The sequence below is a fragment of the Petromyzon marinus genome, chromosome 6, assembly GCF_048934315.1.
Source record: "Petromyzon marinus isolate PM22_M1 ecotype Great Lakes invasive population chromosome 6, UKy_Petmar_22M1.pri1.0, whole genome shotgun sequence".
Lineage (NCBI taxonomy): Eukaryota > Metazoa > Chordata > Hyperoartia > Petromyzontiformes > Petromyzontidae > Petromyzon > Petromyzon marinus.
Genome location: NC_133672.1, coordinates 13,833,519 through 13,858,218, shown reverse-complemented (window position 1 = coordinate 13,858,218; position 24,700 = coordinate 13,833,519). Strand labels below are relative to the sequence as shown.

Genomic DNA, 24,700 nt, shown 5'->3' with positions numbered 1-24,700 from the left:
TTAGCATATGAATTGTAACGTGTGTGGTATGACGCACATACATCCCAATCGTACACACTCGAGGCGTCGCAGGCTTATCAGGTGCGATCTCGACCTGATTCAAAATTATGATTTGATTCAGAATCCATTCCGTGGGGTCCACGAATCGCGTAATTTCCTTTTATGTGGAGAGACTGGTGACATGATGGAGGTACTGCTTATCACATTTGTGACATTCTACACAATAGTGATAAGGGGCCGTCCATAAATGACGTCACGCACCTGGGGGGGGGGGGTCAGACATTTGTGACGATGTGTGACGAAGAGGGGGGGGGGGGTGAGAAATGACGTCAAAAATCGGGGGGGGGGGGTCAAAAATCGTCCAAAATCGCGTGACGTCATTTATGGACGGCCCCCAAATGGAACACACTGGCTGAATTTCGATTTAAAGCTTTCGTGACTGCAGGGATTCATCTTCTTGGTTCTTTCGGTAAAGTCACGTAGAATGGAAATAAAATAAAAAATAAAATTCTCACGACGTTTCGGCCACAACACAAGTAGCCTTCCTCAGGTGAAGAAACAGAACTGTCGGGAAGACAGCGCTTCAGTGAACACTGCTAAGCTTGGCAGCGTCTTTTAAGCTGGGTGGGAGGAGCAGAGCGCCTTGACAAAGGGAATTTACATATCAACAGAAGAATTTAGCGTTGAAGTAGCTGTGTTAATTCTAGATTTAAAGCTTTCGTGACTGCTAGGATCCATACTCTTTGGTTCTATTGGGTAAAGTCACGTAGGTAAAAAATAAAAAAAATATTTTTATTTTTTACCTAATTTTTTACCTAAAATATTTTTATTTTTTACCTACGTGACTTTACCCAATAGAACCAAAGAGTATAGCTGTGTTAATGTGTTGGATTAGCAGGATGTTAATTACGTCACTGACGTGCGGGGACGTCAACATGAAGGCCTGACGTCACGCCGAGAAACGAACAAAACCAAGTTTAGAGCCGCAGTGACATGACGTCACTGCCGCTCAACTTGTAACCGTTCTCCCTTGTTCTTGGTTCTTTCGGTAAAGTCACGTAGAATGAGAATAAAATAAATTAATAAAATAAAACAATAAAATTCTCACGACGTTTCGGCCACAACACAAGTGGCGAAGGGACGAGACTGTCTCGATGACAGCGCTGGAGCGAACACAGCCAAGCTTGGCTGTCTCGTCCCTTCACCTGATGAAGGCCACTTGTATTTCGATTTAAAGCTTTCGTGACTGCAATGATTCATCTTCTTTGGTTCTTTCGGTAAAGTCACGTAGAATGAGAATAAAATAATAAATTGATAAAATAAAATAACACAATAATATTCTCACGACGTTTCGGCCACAACACAAGCAGCCTTCATCAGGTGAAGGGACGAGGCTGTCTGGTAGGACAGCGCTTGTGTTGTGGCCGAAACGTCGTGATAATTTAATTGTGTTATTTTATTAATTTATTATTTTATTCTCATTCTACGTGACTTTACCGAAAGAACCAAAGAAGATGAATCCTTGCAGTCACGAAAGCTTTAAATCTAAAGTTCAGTTCAGTTCCATGTATTTGGTCTACCCCCTGTGAGCCATTCGGCTCTTGAATCGGATGCAACCGCAACAAACAAAAAATACGAACAAGAAAAACATCTTAAAGTGACTATGTGACTGTGTGCAAACAGAAAATCCAGGAAAAAAAACAGCAAAATATTCCTGAAAAAAGCACCGTACACCAACGCTGTAAAAAAAACGCCACTTTTTTCTAATTTTCTTGCTGTGGATTTCACACCTGATGATGATTGCTTGTGTTGCAGTTGAAACGTCGTGATCATTTTTTTGTTTTATATTTTTTATTATTTTATTGCTTCCCTTCTACGTGGTGACTTTACCGAAAGAACCAAGAATATGAATGCCTGCAAGTCACGAAAGCTTTAAATCAAAATTCGTTCCCCCCCCCCCCCCCTTGGTGCAGGCGATGCGTGCGTAATTTGTAGGAAACCAGTTGGGTATGACGTAATCTGTAGGAAACCGGACGCGTGCTGTCACGGCTTCCCCTTGTAGGCGTGACGGTAATTTTTTTTCTTGTTCCACATTCTCGCCTCCTCTGCGAGCGTCGTGACGTCACGTCAGCAGCGAAGCCTACGCCGTGACGTCACGTCAGCGGGGCGCGCTTCGTCGGTGACGTCACGCGGCGGTCTCGTTTACCGCCCGAAATTCCACCCCCCACCCCCTCCACACCTCGCCTCAGAAACTCTGCCCCAACGCGGTAATCGCCTCTACGATTTATATGCTGCAATTAACTTGCACACCGTGAGCGCGCGAATTAAACGCATCCACGTCGAAACACAAAGCGCCCAGGTGTTGTGTTGTGGGCGCCCGCGTTACGATTGACCGCTCACGTGCGGCGGAAGTTTCCTCATAAGAGAGAAACGCCAATGGGCCCGCGTCGGGAATCTTGAGGTAAAAACAACGAAACATTTAACAACGACTTAATCTCATTACCGTGACGACAACAATAACAACGGCCGCGGCAGCATTCATTAACAAGCGCGCATCCTCACAAGCCTCGTCGCGATTAATCGACGAAAGTGGTCGCCGTTCGTGTGCTGCCTGTTGTGTGGTTTGGGCTTCGTGAGGCGAGGGAGGAGGATGTTCGTCTCCTTCACGATCGACGAAATGACAAGGGACGGATAACAAACACCAAGGCAACATGAATTAACATGACGGACGCAGGTGGCTTTACATTCAGTGTTTCCTTACTAAAGTATCACTGGATTTATTTCGTTATAATGGGCGTCGGCCGAATGTTCATTGGCGTTAAATTAGCCGGGGGGGAGGTCTTTCGCACTCAGCCCGCCTGTGTGCTCACGACCCTGTGGTGAATTATATTGTTTGTTTTGCTTTTTGTTTTATCAGGAACTTGGGATGTTATGACCCAGCGACCATGTCGTGGAAGAAGCTGCGGAGAACCGGCGTGCCCGCAGATGTGTGCGAGCGACTGTCCAAGCACAACATCCACACATGCCAGGTGACTCGCCTGATACGAACAACAATCCCCTCACCCCTTGCCAGTTCACCTCACCTGGTGAGCAACAACCCTCACACCTGTAAGTTCACCTCACCCGATTGACATCAACAGACCTGCCAGGTAACACTCGCCGGATATGAACACTCGCCAACAAGATCACCTCACCTGGTGAACCACAACCCTCACGCTTGTGAAGCCACCTCTCCTCATGGACATGAACACACGCGATTATCAGGTCACCTCACCTGAGATGAATACCCAGGTGTCAGGTTGCCTCCACCGTGTGAGCAACAACTTTTAAAACCCGTACACACATCATCTGATGTACATGAACACACCTGCCAGGTCACTTCAACTGGTCAGAAAAATGAACTCGCTCTGGTGAGGTCACCTCACCTGCTGGACACGAATAATGACCTGTGGGCGCAGTATCACCTGATCGGGGGCACTTTCACCACTGAACACCAAAAGATCCAGATTTTACTTGCTTTTAATACAGTACTGTGTATTTCGCATGCATATTTAAAGTGCAAAGTTACCAAACAAACGTGTGGTAGTTTTATCATGCTGTATATCAGCTTTCACTTCACTGGATCGCTAAAGCTTAAGATGTTCACACGTTTACTAAAACCGTTTGGCAATAAATAAAGGACGTTGATTAAATATCACAATACACTTCCAGGATCCTAAAAAGAATAAACATACAAAACGCACGCTGCGGAATTGCTGTGCAACAAAGTATAACAGCGCTGAAGTCGTAAGTAATTGTCACGTTTTGTTTACGTGACAAACCGGACAAATTGGCTATCAGGTGGTGGTGGGTTAACGACACATTTCTATTTAATGGCTAAGTGCGGTGCGAAAGAAGTTCAACATACATACTAACCGGGAAAAAAAACCTCTTGTGAATACATACCTGTCAACCCATACGATGTATCCGTATTCTTGTACAGGGAAATTGAGTTTTCAGGTGCATATGGTGTATAGACGTTTCAATACGGGTGAACAAAAATAATAGGGCCAAATAAAAAAAAAAGTCGTGGGACAGCTTTTTTTTAACTCATGGACATGAACACACTCGACTATCAGGTCACCTCACCTGAGATGAATACCCAAAAAAAGTCGTGGGACAGCTTTTTTTTACTCGGGAGAGTAGCGATCCCCATTTCAGCCGACAAATTTGATCCGGAATTAAGACGCGCTCGGTACAGATCATGCGCACAAGCTACACTTCCACATCCGATTTTCCAAACAAGCCACACCACAGCAAAGCGACAATGGCAGCGTTACCTCCTGCGGCAAAGAAGGCGAAATTAGCGACGCCGACAGGCAGATATTTCAAAGAGTGGGAGAGCCCGATCTATGCTCAAGGGCATTGGTCGGGACTTATTAGGATGAACGTTGAGATTTCTAAGGGCACGGGGTGACCAATAAGATCTGAATTGGTCTGTAATAAGGTAGGGCACTGATACGGTGTTGACAGGTGTGTAACAGTGGCCAGATGTCTCGGAAGCCTTTGCATTAAACTGACACCGCTCTCTTTTGGATTCCCTTTCAGGACTTCTTGTCACTGTCCTCGGTGGAGCTGCTGCGCGTCACGGGCAAGAGCTATGCCACGGTGCGGCAGCTCGCGAGGGTCGTGAGCCGGGCCTGCGCACCCCGCGTGATTACCGTGCGTCCTTTGACTCCCCTGACCCCAGTCCGACTGGACACTGCACTTGTAGGACACCTGTGATCAGAATCAGAATAGTTGTTTATGCTGGAGGAATCCGATGAGCTATAAAGCTCTTTTCGAGAGCTGTCCAGTAGGGGCGGGTAAGAACGTTACAACAAGAAACAATACAAAAACATGATAATAGGGCACATAACGATTCACAATTTGAAATTGATTCTTACCCTCCGAATACATGCATGAAATAATGCATATTGTAATTAGTTAATGTTTATTTATGTACATTGTATGCAAAACATTTATTTAGGTTTAGAATTATTAAGATATAGCAAATAAGACATGTTCAAATGTGAGAGAGCTATACAATACAGACATCGAAATATTACAGACAAAACAGTATAAACAAGACAAAAACACTTGATTCTTAAATTTTAATCATTTTATGACCCTAGTCATATACTAATGTGGGGAAAAGTGTATTGCTATATGTCTAACTTATAACAGCAGTATGCCATATTGTTTTTTGACTTTAACAAATGTTTTGTGCTTCCACATTTTCTCAAAACAGGCATTGGAGATGAGGGATAGACCCATGGCTGCATTCTTTGCCACATCCCTTCCTGCACTTGACAGGGATTTACAAGGAGGCATTCCCTGTGGCTCAATCACTGAGGTAGGTAAGCCCCCCTATCCCAATGCCATATGCTTGACTAGAGGACCTGTTTTTGGTTGTTTATCTAATTTATGTTGCTCTTCCCTTAGGTCGCTGGCCCATCCGGCTGTGGAAAAACGCAGTTCTGTATGATGCTGAGTGCTCTGGCTACATTGCCAGCATCCCTGGGTGGACTGGACGGGGGAGTCATCTACATCGACACTGAGTCGGCCTTCTCCGCAGAGAGGTGTTTATTGGACATTTACATGATGAGGCCAGAGAGTTTAAGGAAGATGCCACCCTAAAATAAATATGTATCTACAAGCTTGTATATTACATACGTAGGCTGCGTGTTCTATGCTGCCCAACATGAAAGTATAACTTTGCTAATGAGAAAAAAAGACTTAAAATCAGGCGACTGTATAGTGTTATTGTGACATCACGGCTTTGATATATTTCCATGTTTACCAGTAATGTCACAAGAGTGCTATAATGCAGTTTCTTCTATTGAGGGATCTGCAAACTTGTGTTGAACAGTCTATCACTCCACAGTCTAAATACATATCTACAGTATATTTTTCAGATCGTGTCTTTAAATTATTCATTGGAAATACAGCTTGGAAGATTGAGTTTTTGATGTGAAATCTGATACATTTCAATGCAACAATGAGAATTACTGTTTACAATTCTCATTTTATAGTTTTATTTTTAAAGTTCTATAAGCAAAATTATTGACTTTACTTGGTTGAGTTTTACAAATGTGGCTTATTTAATGGTGTCCGTGTGCTGTATATTTATAAAGGTTAGTGGAGATTGCTCGAGGTCGTCACCCAGAGTATTTCTGCACAGATGAGCACGTCATTGCCATGACCAACCGTGTGCACATATACAGAGAGCTCACTACGCAGAGCGTCCTGAGCAGGTACTTCACACTTCACTTAATTTGCAACATGAATACATCAGTCTCCTGTAAATATATGCAACACACTCGATGCCAAGGCTGTGCAACCTTTTTTGAGCTCTGACGATGTTGCAAATATATATCCCGCCCACCCATGAGCCGTCACGGTAGTATCTGTGCGGTGAACAGTCCACCAAGTTGCTCGCCAGCCTTCGTGTACCTTTCGCCGGTCAAAACCGTGGTGCATGCCGTTTCTGGCCCACAACCCAAAGGTTGCACACTCCTGCTCTGCACAATTCCAGCAATCATGAATTGCTGGGCAAGCCTTTAAATAGTGTACCTGCCTCTGATTTTTAGTTGTGGCTGTTGAGTTATTTGGATCCTGCCGTAAAAGGCACTATATTAACAGAAATAGCCACATGAAGAGAGCTAGAGAGATATGTTATGCATTTTTAAATCCCCACAGCAGGTGTTGCCACTGTCACTCTTAATGTATGAAAATATTTTGACATGTGAAAAGTACTGTATGATGACAACAAAAATCACATTTATAAAAGTGTGGTTGTTACACAATACACAATCTCAATATGTAAGACCAGGTAAGAGGCCATTGAGACCAGAAGTCTACTTTGCAAAGGAGACCTGTAACAGTAAACCGATTCTTGTGTAATAGATGGAGATGCAGAATTTTTAAAATACAAGAGTTAAATAAAATCATAACACGAGTAATACAAGTTCCAAAGTGTGAATACCAATTAAAATGAAAGGTTAAATTGCAATACAGAATCCTGCAAAACAAGCAGTCTATCACAAAGCTGTGCGATGGATTGTGACCATGTGGAGTAGGCTGGAGAGTCTTGAAGAGGAGCTCATAGCCAAGCGCGTACGTCTGTTGGTGCTGGACTCTGTTGCCTCGGTCCTGCGCAAGGAGATCGACTTGCGGTTTCTTGCGGGGGTCGCTGAGCGATCCGAGCTCCTCTCCCATCAGGCTGCCTTGCTCAAGTATCTTGCACAGGAGTTTTCTCTGCCGGTAAGCGATCACTGAACTGTCCGCTCTCCCATCTGCTGATACATTTAGTGCTTCAAGTGCTCGGATACCTACAGAAATAATGATTGAAATTTTCATCTTTCCAAGTTAATTTACTTATCCAACAAAAGACAACTTGCATAATTATGTCTGCAGAAGGAAAGTCCACCTAACACGCCAGTATGCCGTAAATGAGAATTTAGTTTGATATTGTTTTGATTACTTTTTAAAGATTAACGTCAGTGCAACTGAACATTCATTCTTGAGAGACATTATAGAATTCAGCCCAATCAAACTGTCAGGAACTCCTTTATTTATCGAGAGTAAATTGCATAAACTGCAGTCCTCGACTTATGAGCATAATTCATTCACGAGACCTGTTCATAAGTTGGAACACAATGTACTCTAAATCCCCATAGTCAGTGTTATGAAATGTGTTATGGTTCAGCAAAAAAGGGAAGCATTGTGAAACTCATAAATAAGAATGATAGTACATTTGCATCTATTACTGTAATACATTCTTAATTTGAAGCTTTCATGACTGCAGGAATCCATACTCTTTGGTTCTTTCGGTAAAGTCACGTTGGTATAAAATAAAATATCACGACGTTTCGGGCGCAACACAAGCGTCCGTCATCAGGTGGGAAAGCGATGGTCTGCTGCTGAGGCAGACTGTTTTAAAAGGTTTGAAATGGGTGTAGCCAAAGGGTCGTAAAGAAGTGGGCGGGGCTAGTGATGTTAATGTGAGAAATTAGCATGTAAATGTAAGATCGGAGAGCGGCCTCCTCGACGAGGGCACGGAAGTGGCTATGTTAATGTGAGAAATTAGCATGTTAATGTAAAATCGAAGAGTGGTGCAATCCAAAGGCATGAGAGTACAACCCAATGGGTGCAATCCAAAGGGCATGTGAGGATGAGAGTGCAATCCAAAGGACATGAGAGTGCAATACAAAGGCATGAGAGTGCAATGTAAAGGACACGTGAGCATGAGAGATCTAAGAGAGAGACATAGAGAGAGAGAGACACGGAGAGTCTGAAATAACAGTTGACATTGGCAGGTAGGATGGAAACATCAGTCAGTTAAGACTTTACCTGGTTAATGACGTCCTTCCAATGATTGCTCAGTTTGTACCCATCCTCTCGGTTGAAATTGTGTCTGTTTATATATCTGGATGGCTTCAGAGATTTTTTTCGACCTAGGGGAGGCTCAGGACCCATTCAGATAATCGTCACAGGTGTTGGTCGTGAACAGGAATCGAACTCAGGTCTGTGGGTTGGTAGCACAACTTCTACATTACCGCTCCCCGCACAAAAAACAAACTCACTTTCACACCAAAACCCACCATTCGCCACGAAGTGACGGTAACGTCACCATGGCGCCTGTGCCAGGCCAGGTGCACTTTGAGGCCACGTGAAGGCCACACACAATCACTTTCACATATACATTGACTTTCACACGCACAAACACTCCTCATGCGAGGCCGCCTAATTACATCTTGCAGAGAATCACTCTGCTGAACAAAATAGTTTTGCAGTTCAGTTTGCAAGTGTGAGTTTGCATTTTAAGTCAATGTTAAAAAGTAGAGTGTCATGGAAGCTGGTTCATAAGTTGTGGGTGTTTGTAAGTCGAGTGTTCGTAAATTGACTGTCTGTACTTAATTTCTCTCGGACATAAAGCTCACAACCTTAATCCCTCATTGTCTGTTTTTGCCACAGTTTGAACATGTTTTAAATATATGGAGTATTTTTAGAAAGTAAACTTTATGAACAGTGCTTTAATTTAGAATTACTATGACAACATTTTTCGATTTAAAGCTTTCGTGAATGCAAGGATTCATCTTCTTTGGTTCTTTCGGTAAAAAATAAAATAACACAATAATATTCTCACGACGTTTCGGCCACAACACAAGCGGCCTTCATCAGATGAAGGAACGAGACTGTCTGGAGGACACTCCAGTGCTGTCCAGCGCTGTCCTCCAGACAGTCTCATCCCTTCACCTGATGAAGGCCGCTTGTGTTGTGGCCGAAACGTCGTGAGAATATTATTGTGTTATTTTATTTTATCAATTTATTATTTTATTCTCATTCTACGTGACTTTACCGAAAGAACCAAAGAATAAGACAACATTGTTTTATAGTCCATTGTAACATCACTTAAAATAAATTTTAGTGTTCTGAATGCAAAATGTAATTCTGCATGTTAGACGTGATTCCATTTAAGCTCATGGGGTAGATGATGCAGAAATCAATGAGATTGTAAAAACGAGACAAATAGATGATCCAAGATTTAATGATATTGCCACCTTGCGATATTATGAAATGGCCATGGTGGGGGTCATAATTGTTCACACTCCTGAAAAGATCGAGTATGTGTATAATAATTGTAAATATCTATAATATTGTGGAGGATTCTTTACAGCACCTGTCAATCTTTTTTGTTATTCTCAATGTACCACTTGGTGGCGCTAGATCCCCGCTTGTTGGTGTTGCCTTCAAGACTGGGGACGTTTGTAGCATAGACATCAACTTGCAGTTGAGCACAGTACACTGTTGTTTATGCCAGTTCAAAAGTTAATGTTTTTCTTTTACCTGTATTCAGCAGAAAGCACTGATGTGAAATAACATTGCAGATAGCAGTAACTGAATCGCACAGTCCAAGGCCATCGTCTATGTATTGGCACATGAAGTGTTAACACAAAAATGCATTTAGAATTAGTGACTCGAAGTTATTTAATTGGTTTGTGAATGGGTCATACAACTAAGCCACTTTAATAGACACAAGGTCATAGTGGACCAATTATGCTGTTCATTAATTGTTATGCCTCATCAGGCCAGTTCATATCGCTTGGTATGCATAGTTTGTCTCTACCATCTCCAGTTGGTAATTTAATCCTTGCGTCAGGATGTGATGCTATCTGCATTGCCCTGGTGATGTGCTAAAAATGCTTTAAATAGCTCGGCCTATTATGCGGTACTCTAAGTATCTCTCAGTCTTATGTCTATTGAGCATTGATATGCACAAGCTTGACAGATATGATTTCTTCTAACTAGGGATCCATTGGCAAAGTAGATCATTTATATCGTCTATGAGAAAAAATAGAGAATTGACTGTACAATGGTAAAGATGAAGGAGGGCACAGGGATCTATCCTTTAAACTAATTGTGCCTTGATGTAACTGCCAGCTATGAAGCTCTTGTTCACATATATCCAGTAGGGGCAGGTCAGAAAATTACAACAAAAAGTTCAAATCGCATAATACATCAATTCTAAAGCTTGGGCAAGGCAGCTAAACAACAATTCAGTCTCAGACCACACCAAGACACAACACACAGTCTCTCAATAAAATTGCAAATAGGGAACAGGGGGCACTGAAAATACAAGCTGTGCTGATTGGCCCATTTGTATATTTTCTTTGCACAGCAGTAATATTCCTTTGATAAGAAGGTTTAGCACCGTGGAGTGAATTTGTGAGACCAGGTGTGCACGCATAAAAAAAGGTTATCCGTCATGTGCATGCAATTGATTAGCCGTATACAACCTTCTGGTGGTGAAACTGCTCATAAAAAAAACTGAATAGTAGAATGTACAATGGAGTAAATCTTTTAGGGCCTCCTACCCAGCTCTTAGTCCAGGGCAGTGACATGGCCTAACGGTAGCATGTTCGCCGCTTGTTGCAGATGTTCACTGTTCGAATCCAGCGGCCGCCCTGATTAACACTGCGGGTTTATTAACCGTAATAATGTGCGCTGTCTGCTTCACAGTGGACGTTAATGATCCCCTGACGTCATTCTCAGTGGTAGGCTATTGTTTGTTGTCGTGAGAGTTCAAGCATGCAAAATTCTAAAATGTCCAAGTTTGCCAAATTAAAGAATTTGCGCAAATTACTCAAATGGGATTATGTATAGAAATAATCACCCCTACTGAGTGACTGATGCCCCAGATAACTCTTGAAAATTGGACTATCCTAGTTTTTTTTAGTTCTCACCTGGTTAAATAAATAAACTTGCGACTTGATATACAACCTATCCAGATGTGTGCTAAATAGTTCGCTTTGGCACGTGTTATAAATGCTATTGCAGTGTGTGAACATGTCAATACTAATTATTGTACATGTACAACCATTTTCTAATTTTGCTGTTGGATGAGGGTCTTCCCATGCCCGCAGGGCATGGGAATTACTTGACCATATTTCATCAAGCCGTTTTGTGCGGGTTGGTGAAGGTGGCCAACATAGACCTGGTAGCATAGAATCAGAGTACTGTACAGCAACGGATGTTGCTGCACTACCCCAGCTCACCGATGTGTTTTCTGGTTGTACGACAATTGTGCCCTCTACTGCTCACAACGTGGCCCCACAAGTTAATAAAGAAACATGGATAATTAAATTTGTAAAGATTTGATTGTTACAGTCTCAGTTCATATATTTTATATATATTTCTGTTAAATCAATACCACTGTGCCCACTATATATTTTAACAATGTTACATTTATAATATATACATCAAGTATATTAACTTTGTATAATTCTATGAATGGTCATACAATTATAACTACATTTTCAGGCTTCATATTAATAGCAGTATAGTTGTAGTGTAGGCTGCTTAGTAGGGAGCACTCTCTCTTTTGGTCTCAAACTCAAACACTGCTTCAGCAAGCACGCAAGCACCACAGGACAATACAGATCTTGTGCCAACCTTCGATAAAGAGCAGCAGTGTTGGATATTACGGTTCTGGCAAAAATTTAATTTAAACATTTTTTTCCAAATCAGCTTTTTGTCCATCCACTCCTGCATAAAGGCCTCCTCCCCACACTGTAAATCATGGGAGTTTGCTATGGTTGTATTGTAGTGTAGCCTGCTTAGTAGGGAGCACACTCTCTATTTTGTTCTCGAACTCAAACACTGCTTTAATACAAAAATGTAATTTCAAAGGTATAGTGAGGGAAAAAAGTATTTGATCCCCTGCTGATTTTGTACGTTTGCCCACTGACAAAGAAATGATCAGACTATAATTTTAATGGTTGGTTTATTTGAACAGTGAGAGATAGAATAACAACAAAACAATCCAGAAAAACGCATTTCAAAAATGTTACAACTTGATTTGCATTTTAATGAGGGAAATAAGTATTTGACCCCTCTGCAAAACATGACTTAGTACTTGGTGGCAAAATCCCTGTTGGCAATCACAGAGGTCAGACGTTTCTTGTAGTTGGCCACCAGATTTGCACACATCTCAGGAGGGATTTTGTCCCACTCCTCTTTGCAGATCTTCTCCAAGTCATTAAGGTTTCGAGGCTGACGTTTGGCAACTCGAACCTTCAGCTCCCTCCACAGATTTTCTGTGGGATTAAGGTCTGGAGACTGGCTAGGCCACTCCAGGACCTTATTGTGCTTCTTCTTGAGCCACTCCTTTATTGTCTTGGCCATGTGTTTTGGGTCATTGTCATGCTGGAATACCCATCCACGACCGATTTTCAATGCCCTGGCTGAGGGGAAGGAGGTTCTCACCCAAGATTTGATGGTACATGGCCCCGTCCATCGTTCCTTTGATGCGGTGAAGTTGTCCTGTCCCCTTAGCAGAAAAACACCCCCAAAGCATAATGTTTCCACCTCCATGTTTGACGGTGGGGATGGTGTTCTTGGGGTCATAGGCAGCATTCCTCCTCTTCCAAACACGGCGAGTTGAGTTGATGCCAAAGAGCTCCATTTTGGTCTCATCTGACCACCACACTTTCACCCAGTTGTCCTCTGAATCATTCAGATGTTCATTGGCAAACTTCAGACGGGCATGTATATGTGCTTTATTGAGCAGGGGGACCTTGCAGGCGCTGCAGGATTTCAGTCCTTCACGGCGTAGTGTGTTACCAATTGTTTTCTTGGTGACTATGGTCCTAGCTGCCTTGAGATCATTGACAAGATCCTCCTGTGTAGTTCTGGCCTGATTCCTCACCGTTCTCATGATCATTGCAACTCCACGAGGTGAGATCTTGCATGGAGCCCCAGGCCGAGGGAGATTGACAGTTCTTTTGTGTTTCTTCCATTTGCGAATAATCGCACCAACTGTTATCACCTTCTCATCAAGCTGCTTGGCAATGGTCTTGTAGCCCATTCCAGCCTTGTGTAGGTCTGCAATCTTGTCCCTGACATCCTTGGAGAGCTCTTTGGTCTTGGCCATGGTGGAGAGTTTGGAATCTGATTGATTGCTTCTGTGGACAGGTGTCTTTTATACAGGTAACAAGCTGAGATTAGGAGCACTCCCTTTAAGAGTGTGCTCCTAATCTCAGCTCGTTACCTGTATAAAAGACACCTGGGAGCCAGAAATCTTTCTAATTGAGAGGGGGTCAAATACTTATTTCCCTCATTAAAATGCAAATCAATTTATAACATTTTTGACATGCGTTTTTCTGGATTTTTTTGTTATTCTGTCTCTCACTGTTCAAATAATCCTACCATTAAAATTTTAGACTGATAATTTCTTTGCCAGTGGGCAAACGTACAAAATCAGCAAGGGATCAAATACTTTTTTCCCTCACTGTAGTTGTAAAAAAAGTATGTTCCCATGTACAGTAAACGTGAACAAACATTAAAATATATATTTTCACCATACATATCTATCAACATAACTGCAAAACAAATTAACAAACTCCCAAAGGTCCAGAAGACGAGATGCTTGTTAAGTTCTGAGCACAGTTCATAATTTGTTTAAGTGAATTGCACTACAATCACAACAGAAACAGCTATATAATCAAATGTTTTGTTTACAAGCAAGTGCAAACCGTGTGATTCAATAACAGAGAATAGTATGTGGACATGCCTGTGGTTTTGTAATCCAGCAAAATTGCATTAATATAAATACAGTAGGTATTTCTTTAAAAGCTGTACTTAACAACAGATGTCTGAGAAAGAAAGAATGTGAATTGCTAAATTTCTACCAATAATAATCGGTGCAGAGTTTTTGTTCCAAAAGAACATTGTGGAGTCACTCTGGCTGGAGCATGAAGGCCCGTTAGAATGGAACGCACCGTGTGCCAAGATGTGAATTGTGTTGGTGCTGTCTCGCATTACTTCACTAATACAGAAAATTACATGAAATCCCACTACGTTTAAGGGGGGGATTAGGGTTAACAAAGGCTGCGCTGGAATTCGCCGATAAAAATCTTCCCTCTTCCTGCCTTGGATAATGAAGACTGACGTCTAGTTTTTGGTTACCAATAGAGGAAAAGGGCGAAGAGCTTACAATAAGGATGGACGTGCACAGTCCTACATAGTCTTCACACAAGGAGTGTTTGGAGTGGCGTTGCAGGATCCTTAGTTCCCACACAAAGTCCTGCACAAGTGGTTGCTTATAGCCTCAGCTTAAGCTTACTTACCACCCCCTTTACAGCACGCATTTATAACATTGTAGTTGATGATTAATTTTTACAGCTTAAACTATTCCAAATGAAATTGAGAAATATAATGCTGCAGCAGGGGAGGGGAAGGTCGGTTTTTGGAGAATTAACCTTTGGGAGTATAAGGTACACGGCACTTTTTTTTTACGTCAGAAGGAATATATGAAACACATGGTAATGTTTTGAAAACCATACAGTGTATTTAGAAAATGTATATTTTGAATGTCATGCAACCAGAACAAAATGGAAAAGCACAAACAACAGCGGGACAAGGCGCTGGCAGGGCTTGGGGCGCTGGGCAGCTGTCTTTACTGGCATTAAACATTCAGCATTAGTCATGGAACAGGGAACAATTAATCTGGTGGTTTTGTTGGACTGGGTTGAGTTGAAGCTTTGCAGTTGTCTGGACCCTCACCGGAAATAATGTTAACAGTTGATAATTAATTGGTGTTAGTGCTGCTCGGCAGAACATTCCCAAGCTGAGGGCAAAACATTAAAACATTTGTATTGAAATTAATATTTTCAGATTATACACATTATGTAAGTAAATCCTCTATTTCCTCATTTCATGTTATTTTGCACCATCCACCTTCCTGTATGTGATCACAAGGCACGACGTTTTAAAGTATTGACTACTTTTATGTGTCAGTAGAGTTAAGTTCCCTTTATCTGTTTTCCTTAGATAAGTTTTGATTAAATTTAAATGTTTCTGAAAAAAAAAATTACTACAACATTTTGACCAACATGTTCCTGAATGTGGCTTGTGACAGTTTCTAGACAGTTCACAACAAGTTGTGCAGTGCCAGCCAATGAGGGCATGCAGGCAGTCTTATTGTTATATGACAGTATGGATGTGGTGCTGAGGAAGTGGAAACGGGGCAGTGCACTTGACTCCAAGTTGACTGGTAGTTATACATGTCATAGTTGTGCATGTTGCTTAACTTTTAAAGTGATCCTCATAAGTCACTTAAAAGGTTAAATGTGTATATATATTGCATTTAGAAACAAAAGATGCATGAAAGAGCAGCACCCACGTGTGAAATGACATTACCAATGGAAGATGATTGTCACATGACAGTAGCAGCGGTAAAAAGCTGTGCTTGTTATTATCGTACTTTGATTCGTAAAATGTTCGTTGGTTAATCTTTTGGCCTTGGTTGGGACTGATGTAGCATCGGCATAAAACAGATTAGCCTACTTTCTATTTCACAAGACTTGACATCCCATTATACTTTATCTTCTGTGTCTTGGAATTTATTTGTGGTCATTTTGAGCAAGTCTGGAAACAGCCATTAAAATCTATAGCAGCGGTTAAATCAACGAGATGCAGAAATGCTCCACGGCGTGCAGGTATACTTTTGGACAATTAACCAAAGGACTACCACGCACTGCTGTGTTGTAGCCATTATTGTGTGGAACACACTGGACAACACCCGTCATATGCAATGTAAAGGTTGTATGTTATAATTTACGAGTACCAGCTGTGAAGGCTCGACTAACCAACATGTGTGCCCTTCGGCAATGGTTGTGGGAGTGGGATACCCTCAGTGTTCTCATTTCATGGGTACTAAGTCACCGTGGCTAGTTTTGTAGCCTGTCCGTTTTGTATAGAATGGCTCTATTGAGGAGGGTGTCATCCTAAGAGAGACGGTCTTCAGTGTTTATTCCCAAGTTTACTTAAGACATTTTGTACTTTTGCTTACAAAGTTAAGAAAGAAAAACAACATCATTTGTGCATTTTAGTTTCCATGGAGTCTTCTCCCAGCATTAGTGTGACAAATATAAATCCTTGGAGCGCTGTCTTTCTGACAGCTCTGTTTCTTCACCTGAGGACGGCTGCTTGTGTTGTGGCCGAAACGTCGTGAGAATGTTATTTTATTATGTTTTATTTTATTATTTCCCTTCTACGTGACTTTACCGAAAGAACCAAGAAGAGAAATATAAATTATTTAAGTTAATATTAATAAGTTGTGTACATATTATTATTGTAATATTAACTTCTAATGTCTTGTATTAAAATTACATTATATCATTATGCAGAAATCTTATACATAAATGTTTGCAGCTGTACTTACCACTCGCATTGCATTGTAAGAAGACATTTGAGACATCGCCCATTTCATTTAACTTAAGTAATTCTTCAACTAGAAGTTGCATTTAACAGCGCTATCGCCCAAACAGAATGTGACGGGGGTACTGCTGCTGTTCCATACGTCGTCTCTTTATGCATCCAAAAGCAACAAATCTCTGTTAGTATGAATATTGTGCACAGTGCCCAAGTACTGTATCTGAGGTTTGTGTGAACACCTACATGCTTACATTCCGTGATGTTGCACAATGCCTGGTTGTCGGGCTTTGTTTTGACTACAGTTAACGACAAAAACTTTTGGACAAAGTGTTTCATATACCAATGTGGGTATGAGTCACAGCAGGAACTTTACTCATAAAGTTCTTCCTCCATTTACCCTTTAATACTTCCTTTTCCCCATCTGCGTATGTGTATGCTTTCTTCCTTTTCCAGCGTATATCGTGCTCCTATATTTAACGTGCCATACATACATACAGTGAGGGAAAAAAGTATTTGATCCCCTGCTGATTTTGTACGTTTGCCCACTGACAAAGAAATGATCAGCCTATAATTTTAATGGTAGGTTTATTTGAACAGTGAGAGACAGAATAACAACAACAAAATCCAGAAAAACGCATGTCAAAAATGTTATAAATTGATTTGCATTTTAATGAGGGAAATAAGTATTTGACCCCTCTGCAAAACATGACTTAGTACTTGGTGGCAAAACCCTTGTTGGCAATCACGTAGGTCAGACGTTTCTTGTAGTTGGCCACCAGGTTTGCACACATCTCAGGAGGGTTTTTGTCCCACTCCTCTTTGCAGATCTTCTTCAAGTCATTAAGGTTTCGAGGCTGACGTTTGGCAATTTTAACCTTCAGCTCCCTCCACAGATTTTCTGTGGGATTAAGGTCTCGAGACTGGCTAGGCCACTCCAGGACCTTATTGTGCTTCTTCTAGAGCCACTCCTTTGTTACCTTGGCCGTGTGTTTTGGGTCATTGTCATGCTGGAATACCCATCCACGACCCATTTTCAATGCCCTGGCTGAGGGAAGGAGGTTCTCACCCAAGATTTGACGGTACATGGCCCCGTCCATCATCCCTGATGCGGTGAAGTTGTCCTGTCCCCTTAGCAGAAAAACACCCCCAAAGCATGTTTCCACCTCCATGTTTGACGGTGGGGATGGTGTTCTTGGGGTCATAGGCAGCATTCCTCCTCCTCCAAACACGGCGAGTTGAGTTGATGCCAAAGAGCTCCATTTTAGTCTCATCTGACCACAACACTTTCACCCAGTTGTCCTCTGAATCATTCAGATGTTCATTGGCAAACTTCAGACGGGCATGTATATGTGCTTTCTTGAGCAGGGGGACCTTGCGGGCGCTGCAGGATTACAGTTCTTCACGGCGTAGTGTGTTACCAATTGTTTTCTTGGTGACTATGGTCCCAGCTGCCTTGAGATCATTGACAAGATCCGCCCGTGTAGTTCTGGGCTTATTCCTCACCGTTCTCATGATCATTACAACTCCACGAGGTGAGATCTTGCATGGAGCCCCAGGCCGAGGGAGATTGACAGTTCTTTTATGTTTCTTCCATTTGCGAATAATCGCACCAACTGTTGTCACCTTCTTACCAAGCTGCTTGGCAATGGTCTTGTAGCCCATTCCAGCCTTGTGTAGGTCTACAATCTTGTCCCTGACATCCTTGGAGAGCTCTTTGGTCTTGGCCATGGTGGAGAGTTTGGAATCTGATTGATTGATTGCTTCTGTGGACAGGTGCCATTTATACAGATAACAAGCTGTGATTAGGAGCACTCCCTTTAAGAGTGTGCTCCTAATCTCAGCTCGTTACCTGTATAAAAGACACCTGGGAGCCAGAAATCTTTCTGATTGAGAGGGGGTCAAATACTTATTTCCCTCATTAAAATGCAAATCAAGTTATAACATTTTTGACATGCGTTTTTCTGGATTTTGTTGTTGTTATTCTGTCTCTCACTGTTCAAATAAACATACCATCAAAATTATAGACTGATCATTTCTTTGTCAGTGTGCAAACGTACAAAATCAGCAAGGGATCAAATACTTTTTTCCCTCACTGTAGAGTGTAATTTAATTGCCATATGTTTTGCAAATGACTTCGAAAATAAGTTCACAATAGTTACTGTCACATATTTGTAAGAAATGAATAACATAGGGTTGTTTTTGGTCGTAAAGCAAAGCTCCACAGAATATTCGAAAGCATGCTCGTCGTGCACGAGTGTAGAGAGATGTCCACTTTTTCAGGCTTGTGACAACGTGAAGGGACAGTCGACAAGAAAGATAAAATATGACGTTGTTTTCAAAGGCCGTTCCAAAAAAAACCCCCACCAGATGTGAAAGCCATTAGACCTCTCATCTCATCTTGGCTTATTATCGTGGAATCTCTTTGCCTGCTGTTGCTGCTGCCACTTATGCTGCTGCAATAGCACTCGAAACCATTTCCTTACGCTCCACTTGGGATATTACTACGTGATCAGTGTTTTATGGTATAATATTACAGTGAAGCTGGCAGCTAAATATAATACTGTACAATACAAACATTGACAAGATTTTTTTCTTTAGAACGTGAGCTTATTTTTCTTAACACCATACTCTACGACAACAACCACATGAAGTTGAAAAACGTCTAAGTTAAGTTGCGAATAACTTCTTAGCTGAAATGGTACCTACATAACGGTTGAGGCATAAGAAAATGTAAAGGTCATGTTTATACCTACGTGTTATAGGAGTTGGTGAATTTGCTAAAAGGTAAACAATAAACGCCAGTGCACAGTCCACCAGATGCATTTAAACCTAACCTGGCATTCACATGCTATAAAGAAAGTGCACAGTTTATGATATACTATGAATAAACAAACATATTCCACTAGTATTAGGTCTGGAAGCCATCAGTTTTTCCCTTCTCTTTAAACTGCCACTAATCAGAAAAAACATGGACATGCTAGTAGCAGAAAACAAGTCTCGTCATAATTTAGTAATGTTTAATTATGCCTACATGCCTATGCTGTAAAATATAACTGCCCATGTAGCAATGCCTCATAAGCAGTTTCTATCCCATGACCATCTTCCTGTGCACATCTCCAGCTGCTTAGGCTCCCTGTGTGCCAGTACTAATGCAAAAAAACTTCCATATGTGTTTCTAATGTGAAGCAAGTTTCATATAGTACTGTACTATATTTAACAATTACTTCTATACAGGAAACCTTTGAATATCGCGGGTTTGTCTTTCGTGGTTTCAACCTATCGCGAGCAACCTCTCTCTATACCAATTTAACTATCGCGAGGGTTAGTTTTGGCCTTTCGTGGGCATAGTGTACCCAGAAGTACTGGTTTATTGGCTGATATCATGGTGCGGGGCGTGCAAAGGACGCGAGGCAGTCAGTGGCTCCTCAACTTGCTGTGCAAGCATCTCACGGACAAAGATCCCCAGTGAAGCCTTTTAACAGACTTTTGGAGCAAGTGCTGTTAGCTCGCACCTAATGAAGGATGGTACATAAGGGGGTGGGTGGGTTGCCACCGCCTTTCTCTCCCCAGTGGCGATGTTTACACACTGCACCAGGTACTCATTTGAGGCCGAGTCGACCTAAGGGAGGCCCAGGACCGATTCAGATTTGCGTCACTGTAAGCGGGAATCGTTCTCGGGAAATCGGGTTCATAGTGTAGTGCGCTAACCATAGAACTATTGCGCTCCACTCACACATAAGTCATCATCGGGAAGTACATTATTCAATATTTGTACTCCAATTTATTGTCAAGGAATGTATTTTAAATTTTTACATGTTTATTTCAATTTTTTTGTTTTTTTGTTTATTTGGCATACAGTACAGTACTTCGATTGTGATGCGTATTTTTCTGATTGCCATGTGCCTAACTCCATTATTTAGGCAAGGCTTAAGTGTTGAATATCGCGGTTTTGGTTTACGCAGCACTTTCCAAGAATATAACTCCCGCGATATTCAAGGGTCTCTGGTAATTTTATGGTTCTTGGAAGCTTCATTTTTTCCCGCATCTCCAATAAGCACGGTTGGCTACATAAGGTGTGAAAAAAGTTCAACATACATACTTGATATTAAATAGATTTAGTGTCTATCGCTAATATGTCCATAATCGTTTTATTTAGAAGGAACGTTCCAAAAGGTTTGAAAGAGTTGGCATCAATAGTTTGCAATTTTTATAGATACATTAAATTCATCCTGCAGTGGAACCTTGGGCGAAAATTCCAAGATCATCTCGCTTTCATGCGCAAGCTATTAAACTCCCAGAACCATTGCTGAAAGCATACATGTTCGTAGTTGAGCCTTCAGCTGGTACTCTGTAAATTAAACAATTTCAGCCGATCTCAACATATTGGTCTGCATCTAAATCTGATCTAGAGATCATGGTAACATCACCACAAACTTCCCAGTTTATTTTGCATTTGGTCAGGTTCTTAATGATTAAGGTTGGGTATTTCGTCTTCATTCTGCTGTCAGAGTTAAATTATTTTGATGTTGACAAGAGCTTGGCTGTTCACGACATTTTAATCTGCTCCGTCCTTGTCATCTGACCCTCAAGCTACTCATGACAATGAGTTGGGGAACACTAGCCTTTTATTTAGCAAGCAAAATGTTTCGACAACAGCAAGGATATCATAGTCTTCATCACTCTTGTATGTCCCCACATTTGTGATTGGCTATAATATGCAAATTTATACAGACTAATGTTTGGAATGCTTGAGTCCTTGGGTCAGATTGTAAAATGTATCTCAATCCGTACATAACGGTCCACGCTAGACCCCCCCCCCCACTCTCTTCAATGGGTTCTGTGCCTGTTTACACCTATCACGATGTTGGGGAAATGTCAAATTGATGATGAAATGATCTCATTTGTTAAATAAAAGGCTGTTGTGCTCAAATTACTGTCCCGATTATTCATTTTATCAGACACACTTCATATATTTATCATCACCTTCGTGTAGCTTTTAGGCTGCCTGAAGATGGCAGGTGGTTTGTTGTTTTGTAAAAGATTGTATGTAGAGTTAATTTAAAAAATGAAGTATCTATGTGATGAAGTTATTTCCATACCCTTTGGCATTCTCAAGACTTGATCATCGCAGAAAAGTATTTTTTGTAAATACATTTCCCAATTGCCAGGTCGCTTTGTTTGTGTTGTTTTGTTTAGTCAAAAGTTTTGCCATGGAGATTGTTCATTCTACAAATACTAGATCATGTAATGACTTGGGCTCTAGTTTTTATGGCTACATGTATCTGCTTAATAACAAATTCCTGAATTCGTATTCAGTAAAAAAATAATCTTCATTTATTCCACATGTTGACATTTGTGTTCGTCTATAAATAGGTAACTTTAATATCACTGATCCATTCCCACTGCTTTAGGTGCCTCTCAAATGTGTTTTCCTTATATCAGCCCTGTTGCTTATACAACTGAATTTTATAACATTTTCGAGTATTTTTACATTGATACCTTATTGAATAAGCAGACCCTGCCCATCGTTCATGGCCTGCTTATGTTCTCATGGTTTTTTATTTACTGGAAGCATGCGTATTCTGTTGCTTTATCAGCGTCTAAAGAAGGCTCCTCTCAAACGGTTGTATAGCATCTACAAACTCAACAGTGCTCTATTCCAGTATAAACCCACTGCTAAGTGCACTGCTGCATTCATGATGCAGTCAGTAGACGTTTGTAAGGAAAGGACCCAGCCCTACTGTGGTCCAGTTCAAACCCTATTCATTGAGATTGCTTATTGAACATGGTGAGTGAGTGGATGTTCAAGTGCATTCCTCTCAGTATTGTGAACCTACCTTGTATATGAACCGATGCTTAGAATTCAACAAGCGTTTATCCTCTGCCATCAAATTCTTGTTTTAAGTAAATAAAAATCAGTGCTTATGGGTTTTGAACATCGTGAATGTTTTGATTTAAAGCTTTCGTGACCTCAGGGATTCATATTCTTGGTTCTTTCGGTAAAGTCACGTAGAAGGGATTGATTGTTCACGCTTACGGTGGCTTTCAGACCGCATCCATTATTTTCGTCCCCCCCCCCTCTTTTCCGAACATAGATCGACTCGTCCATCTGAATAACTGCCAAATCGCTCTCTGTGGTGCTAACGTTATAAAAATGCCACTTTTTTCAAATTTTCGTGCTGTGGTTTTCACACCTGATGATGATTGCTTGTGTTGCAGTCGAAACGTCGTGATAATTGTATTGTTTTATAATTTTTTATTGTTTCCCTTCTACGTGACTTTACCGAAAGAACCAAGAATATCGTGAATGTTGTTTCACAGTTTGAGAACATATCAGGACATTTTTTCACCTCTGAACCCACACTGTTGACTTTGATTAACTCCATATTCTTCGTGACGAACATAACACTTAGCACCTTCGTTGGAGGTGAAGAAACAGATATTTTCCCAAAACATTCTTACATCCACAGTAGTCAGACTTCTCCATTACTGGCGGGCAGCATGAAGAAATTGGCAAAGTCATTATGTAGTTATGTAGACAGGCAAGGTTAACAAGCAAAATGTTGTATTAAGCCTACATATTTTTTTGTGAACTTTGTAAGTTGGCAGCTTTGAGTTTCAATTTCTCAATATCAATCAAGCTATTTGCTGGTACGCTTTAAAGTCACAAACAGTAGTATACTCAAGTACATGTATAATAAAGACAAAGATCCCTGTATATACCCATAACAGACTGTTGGGGCAAGTGAGGGGGGTGGGTGGCCAGCACCATGCCCGGCAGCCTTTGTCTCCCCAGTGGCGATGTTTACACACCACACCAGGTACTCAATTGAGGCTGATTCGACCTAGGAGAGACCTAGGACCGGTTCAGATAATCGTCACTGTTTGCCCTGAGCGGGAATCGAACTCGGGTCTCTGGGTTCATAGCGCAGCGCACTAACCGCAATATGCACACATACATACAAGGCATATTTATTAGAAACTCGTTAAATCAATGGAGCTTGACCCTCACTATATTTGTTAAGGGGACCTAAATTCTTGCCAAGCAACTCCAGTTCAACAGACCATCAAAAAACGATCCGATAGCACAATCTACCACAAGGCTGTCCTCAACAACATAGGTGTAACATTTCAACAGAAACCGTTCTCACTGTTTGTTCCCGTTTAACGGAAATTATGCTATTTCAATGTTCTTTAAGTGTAGGGTCTTAAACCCATTTTGAAAGATTGCACGTTTTTATTGTTAAGTACTAAGATTGTTTTTTGGAATATATGGAATACGCTGCTGCAAATATACTCTAATTTTAAGCATCTCATTCATTATTTTAAAAAATGTACATTTAAATTGACCTATAGTAGAACAATGCAATTAATTGTGTTTAATAATCACAATGCACTGTAGATAGAATGAAGACTTGGGCGTTCACGTAACATTTTTTTCATCACATTCTGTTTACACATAGAAAGCTGTGGCTAAAATCATAAAGCGTAATAGTCACTGAGCCAGAAGGTGCTTTCGTAACAATTACAGTGGCAGTGAAACAATATTTACTTTGCCAAGGCAAGAATCACGATTGTACATGTCCCTTTTTAAAATAATACTCCTTTGTCTTAACAAATGTTTTATCACAAAATGTTAAAGCTTAAATGGGATTCTAGAATTTGTGATTGTTACCTGTATGAGTCAACCGTTATGTTCTATTCAATATTTACATATTCAACATGTGAAAAAACGTTATTTTTTAAAGCAAAGGGAGCCAGTTGTTTTTGTGTGACAGTCCGCTCGCATGTGAAGATTTCACACTCCGTCTCCCGTTTTTCCCCACGGTTGAGTTTGTTTTACACAGTCATTCTTCCGTGACGTGTAAAAAAAAGAGTAAAAAAGAATCCACGGCTCTGCAAAACCAGCCCACTGCAAGGGTTTTGTGTTTTTACGATTTCGAAGTCAAAAGCCCTTTTT

General features: G+C 41.2%; 1 protein-coding gene and 1 long non-coding RNA gene across 16 annotated transcripts in view; both read left to right on the top strand.

Moving 5' to 3' along the window:
* The first annotated feature begins 2,137 nt into the window (after positions 1–2,137).
* RAD51B (RAD51 paralog B) overlaps positions 2,138–24,700 on the top strand; it is a 95,150-nt gene continuing 72,587 nt past the window's right edge. For 4 of the 15 annotated variants that reach the window (XM_076065094.1, XM_076065091.1, XM_076065090.1 and 1 more), the window contains exons 1-7: positions 2,142–2,461; positions 2,918–3,029; positions 4,588–4,701; positions 5,270–5,374; positions 5,464–5,600; positions 6,156–6,275; positions 7,101–7,284. In XM_076065094.1, coding sequence (XP_075921209.1) covers positions 2,946–3,029; positions 4,588–4,701; positions 5,270–5,374; positions 5,464–5,600; positions 6,156–6,275; positions 7,101–7,284 — 744 coding nt within the window. In that variant the 5' untranslated portion in view covers positions 2,142–2,461; positions 2,918–2,945. Of the gene's footprint in view, positions 2,462–2,637; positions 2,735–2,917; positions 3,030–4,587; positions 4,702–5,269; positions 5,375–5,463; positions 5,601–6,155; positions 6,276–7,100; positions 7,285–24,700 lie in introns of all 15 variants that reach the window. The other 11 variants (XR_012941103.1, XR_012941102.1, XM_076065095.1 and 8 more) reach the window with 9 other exon arrangements.
* Positions 7,291–8,971, top strand: LOC142923982 (uncharacterized). Its single transcript, XR_012941104.1, has 2 exons — positions 7,291–8,148; positions 8,184–8,971. It is a non-coding gene; the product is annotated as an uncharacterized LOC142923982 (long non-coding RNA).